The sequence below is a fragment of the Pteropus alecto genome, unplaced genomic scaffold (genome assembly GCF_000325575.1).
Source record: "Pteropus alecto unplaced genomic scaffold, ASM32557v1 scaffold220, whole genome shotgun sequence".
Taxonomy (NCBI): domain Eukaryota; kingdom Metazoa; phylum Chordata; class Mammalia; order Chiroptera; family Pteropodidae; genus Pteropus; species Pteropus alecto.
In genome coordinates this window covers 1,260,232-1,264,825 of record NW_006430043.1, presented here as the reverse complement: position 1 = coordinate 1,264,825, position 4,594 = coordinate 1,260,232, and the positions used below count along the sequence as shown (strand labels likewise).

At 43.8% G+C, this 4,594-nt stretch overlaps 1 protein-coding gene and 1 pseudogene across 1 annotated transcript in view; one reads left to right on the top strand and one right to left on the bottom strand.

The window, feature by feature from the left end:
• The first annotated feature begins 19 nt into the window (after positions 1 to 19).
• AMHR2 (anti-Mullerian hormone receptor type 2) overlaps positions 20 to 4,594 on the top strand; it is a 10,170-nt gene continuing 5,595 nt past the window's right edge. Inside the window, 1 exon segment of the mRNA XM_025045168.1 lies at positions 20 to 4,498. Coding sequence (XP_024900936.1) covers positions 4,141 to 4,498 — 358 coding nt within the window. The 5' untranslated portion in view covers positions 20 to 4,140.
• On the bottom strand, positions 1,301 to 1,418 carry LOC112478475 (annotated as a pseudogene).

Sequence of the window (4,594 nt, the reverse complement as noted above, 5' to 3'; positions counted from 1 at the left end):
TTTCACTTCCCTTCCGACCTATATAAGAATCCTTGATTAATTGTTTATACCATGGCTACCAACATTCTCTATTCTTTTACTCAGTTGACTTCCTGTGTCTACTTTGTCGATCACCAGTGGGTAAATTCAGCCATTTGATTTCTTTATGTAGCTGGCAGCAATATAACATTTTAACATTTGACTTTATTGGGGAGGGGTCGTTTGGGAATTTTTTTGTTTTTTGTTTTTGGTTTTGCAGCCTTAAATGGGTGTTTAATAGTAGTGCCATCTATTCATTCAATAAACATTTCTTAAGTCCTTACTGGGTACTTAGTGCTGATTACTAAACTAAGTTGAGAATAAAAATGAAATAAGACAAGCAGGCCCTGCCACCAAGTACTTCACAGGCTGGCAAGTGAGACAGATACCACTAATTTCAAGTTTCCCAATTCTGACCCAGTTTTTCAGCAGATGATCTGCTTCCTCGTTCATGGGGAAAATGGAAGCATGAATTTCCTCAAACTTCCCTGTTCTATCCCTACATCTATGTATTCACCAGTTTCTTAGGAGAAAATATTTCTTCAGTGCAAGGCCACTCCTGCCACTTACGCTCATTTTCTTCGATTTCTTTTTGTTCTTTGTTTTGATATTTCTCCCTTTTGTCTTCAGTCTGGTTCTCTTTTGTAAGCTGTAAGTATGTTAAAATCCCTTTCTTCCATTTTGAAAAAATTTCTGCTTCCTCTTCAAGCTGCTGATCTAGTTTCCATTTCCAAAGTGAAAATAGTTGACACTCAATTTTTCTCTTTTACTCATTCCTCAGGCCACTTTGTTCAGCACCCATCATTTACCAAATTGTTTCTTAACATCAGCCACTTGGTTGCCAGCTCCAGTGGTCTTTAAGTCCATAGCCTCAGCTCTCTCTGCAACAATGTGCATCTTAGAGCTTTCTTCCATAGAGTGTGGAACTGATACTCTCCTGGTTCTCCTTTAGCCTTGCTGACTATTCTTTTTAGTCTCCTTCGTAGCCATTTCTTTCTCTGTCCCTTAAATGTTGATTCCCTGTCTTGTGTCCTTTCCATACTTTACTTTTCACCCCCTTAAACAAGTCATGTCTACTCTTTAGTTATTAAATACATGTTAGTGACTCCCAGATATTAAGCCCTAAATTCTCTCTCAACCTGACAGCCTGCTTACTAGATGAGATAACTCAAACTCATCATGTAAAAAGGGGAAATAACCCTTGTGTTCCCCATCTCACTTAACAGTATTACTACTTCTTGAGCATTTATTCTTTTTATTTTTATTATTATTATTTTTTTAATGCCTACAGCACCAGTATTCCTAGGTAGTCTCCCATTCAAGTACTAACCAGGCCCGACCCTGCTTAGCTTCCAAGATCAGACGAGTTCAGGCACATTCAGGGTGGCATGGCCATAGAGTTGAGCATTTATTTTTGATGCCTCAGAATCATCTTTTAATTCTCCCTTTCATCTCCCAACATTTATTTGATTACCAATCCTATTAATATTACCAATACAATGTATCTCAATTTTTTTCCTTTCTTATTTTTATTTCCACTTTCCTAGTGCTCACCTTGGCTACTGCTTAGGTATTGTAACTGATATCCTTGCTTCTAGTCTCATTGAGCTCCAGTTCTTTTACTTCTTTTGAATATGTTTACCTTTGGGACACATACTTTCACAGAAAGAATTTCTCTGTGAAACCCTCTGGGTACCTTTTTTCCCTTCTCTTTTATGCCCTGGACAGAATTAGCTTGTTTGATCTTTCTGCTTATATAGCTGCTTGTTCATACCCGTGGTCTGATACATAATTTTCTGATTGCTTGTTGATTTATCTTCCTGCCTTTCTAGACTGAGTTCCTGGAGGGCAGGAATCACGTATCCTTGTAGACCCAGCACAAGGATAAATAAAATACCTTTTATGACTGGGACCTCTAATTTTTTTGAGTTGAATGAATAAACGATGCACTTTAGCCTTGTGGCTAGTGGGGTCAAAGGTTGATTACTGGGCCACTGCAGATCTAATTGGGATTCAGACGAAGTTCTTTGTGTATGTGGAACCAGGAAGACTTTATTCCTATGAGGAAGTCCTTTCTCAGGACCTTCCTAATCCCTTAGCTCTCAGAGTTTTACCCCTTCCATCGCCATCTCAACTCTAAACTCTGCCCAGAGCAGGTGTACTTTCAGTAAACCTGGCTGGAATGTTTCTATCTTTGAGAGGAGTAATTATCCAAGCCTTTGGGTGAGGAGATTCTGCCTTCCTGCCTGATCCTTACCTTGCTTCCCTCTAGAGGAGATATAGTCCTGAAACACTCCAGATACAAGAAGTTATTTGACCTTTAACTCCCCCATCCACCCACCCATTTATGTGATCTGGAGCTGGTAAGGATGATAGCTATAGCTAAGTACATTCCAGTCATCTCACGAACAGAGTCCTGCAGACTCCCAGAAGCACCTATGGAGGGATGAGCAGCTGTCTATCTGCCTCTAGCCTTCATCCTTCCTCCAGCTTTGGCCTCACAAACTACTGGAGCTTTTACTGTCTTCTTTCATTCAGGCTCCCTAGGAGAAAGGCTCCAGAATCAATCAATACTCAGACTTTCATCCCTGTTCTAAGACCATTCCCAGAAAGAATTTCCAGGCAGCCACCAGAGGGACAGAAGGCTCTGAAAACAGGATGCTAGTCCCCTCTGATTCTAATTTTCATGGGAACCAGCTGTTCACAGGTGCAGAAATGATGATCTATAACTGTAGTTTCTGAGTCCAGTGGTGTTGGAATCCTGTCCCTCTGTTGCAGCACAAACTATAGACCTCTCTATCTCCATGCAGACATTCCCTCTACACACCTTGTGCCCTTCCTTCACATTTTACAGTCCCTGCAGCTTAATAGATATAGGAGGTGTACTATAGATGATCAGAAGAGGCTCTTGCTGCCCCCTCACTAAACACCCGAGTTTCTCCTATGTCTGCTGACCTCTGGTGGTGATAGTTTGAACTGTACTTTCCCTTTCCAGTTAATGGCCTGCTAGCAGGTAATGTGCCTATTTTCTCAACAATCCAAATCAAATATTCAAATACTGTATTTAGTGGAAATTTTTATTGCTGCATTTGTATTTGTTTTCAGGCATCATGGCATAATGCAAAGAACAGAGCTTTGGAGTCAGACTTACCTAAGTTCAAATCACCTTGGGCTAGATACCTAAGCTCAGCTTTCTTACTCATAAGGTGAAGATAATAAATAGTTTAGTGGGAGAATTAGATGAGATGATTGTAAAATGCATAGCCCTAGCTGTGCTGTAGCACATAGGTGCTCAATAAAAGTTTATTACATTCTCAATAATGGTGATTTGTTCAGTGCGTGACTCAAAGTGATTTTTTAAATTTTGGTAACAAAATTTACCATTATACCATTTTTAATATGTTTTTTTCAAACTCTGAGAAATTTTATATAACTACTGTCTAATGTTTGAGTTTGGAAAATGAGGTCAAACGTAGTATGGGCTGTGAAACCTTTCTGCCCGGGGAGCTGTGGATCTGAGCCCTGAAAATAGGGGTTAGAAGGGATCTTGGACATAGCTGACTGGCACTGAGCACTTCACCTCACTGTGGTTTCCTGGCTATAGGATCCAGTACTTTCTTTCAGGGTCAGCAAAGGGCAGAGGTTTGAAGTTAAGCATCACTCGGTTCTCAGCTGGGCCTCCAAGGCCTCCTCCTCCCACTTTGCAGAGAAACGAGGAGGTGGCTGAAGAGAGGAGGATATGAGATTGGTTCTCCACTCCTCCCTCTCTCTCCCTGCTTTTCCCCACAACCATCCTCTCCCCCACAGCAGCCGTCTCCCCCACAGAGACTGGGAAGAGGGAGGGGGGCGGAGTTGGGGACTGAGGGATCAGAAGCCCCACAGTGCCCTGTATCTGAGGGAAGCTCTGGGCAGGGGCAGCTGTGCTGGCTCATGCTCCCCTCCTGTTGCTGCCTCCTTCGAAATGATGCTGGGTACTCTGGGACTTTGGGCACTGCTTCCTGCAGCTGTGCAAGGTAAGTGTCTTTCCATTCACCCATTGAAAGAAAGGGGCACTTGAAGCACCAGCCACCCCTTTAGAAGAGTGGCGAGTGGGGTGGGTGAGTGAGAGTGAAGGGTAGAGGCATGTCCCCTTGGTGGGGGTCCGGTTCCAAAACTCTGCTGACCCTGTTCCCTCCTATGGCTTTACCATGCTGGCCCTGGGATATGAAACATGCTTTGTCTCTCCTTTTGGCTGCTGCTTTTGCCCCTGTATTCACTCCCATCTTGACCCTTCCCCTTTCTCCACCGTGGGCCACAGCACCCCCAAGCAGGCGGACCTGTGTGTTTTTTGAGGCCCCCGGAGTGCGGGGGAGCACACAAACACTGGGGCAGCTGCTAGATGCAGGACCAGGGCCCCCCAGGGCTATCCGCTGCCTCTACAGCCGCTGCTGCTTTGGGATCTGGAACCTGACCCAAGACCTGGCACAGGTGGAGATGCAAGGTGAATGGAAAAGTATATGGCAGGTGACAGGGTGGGAGACAGGCACATCCTGGGGTGGGGGTGGCAACTGAGGGAGAGGAGGAGAAGTGGAATGTG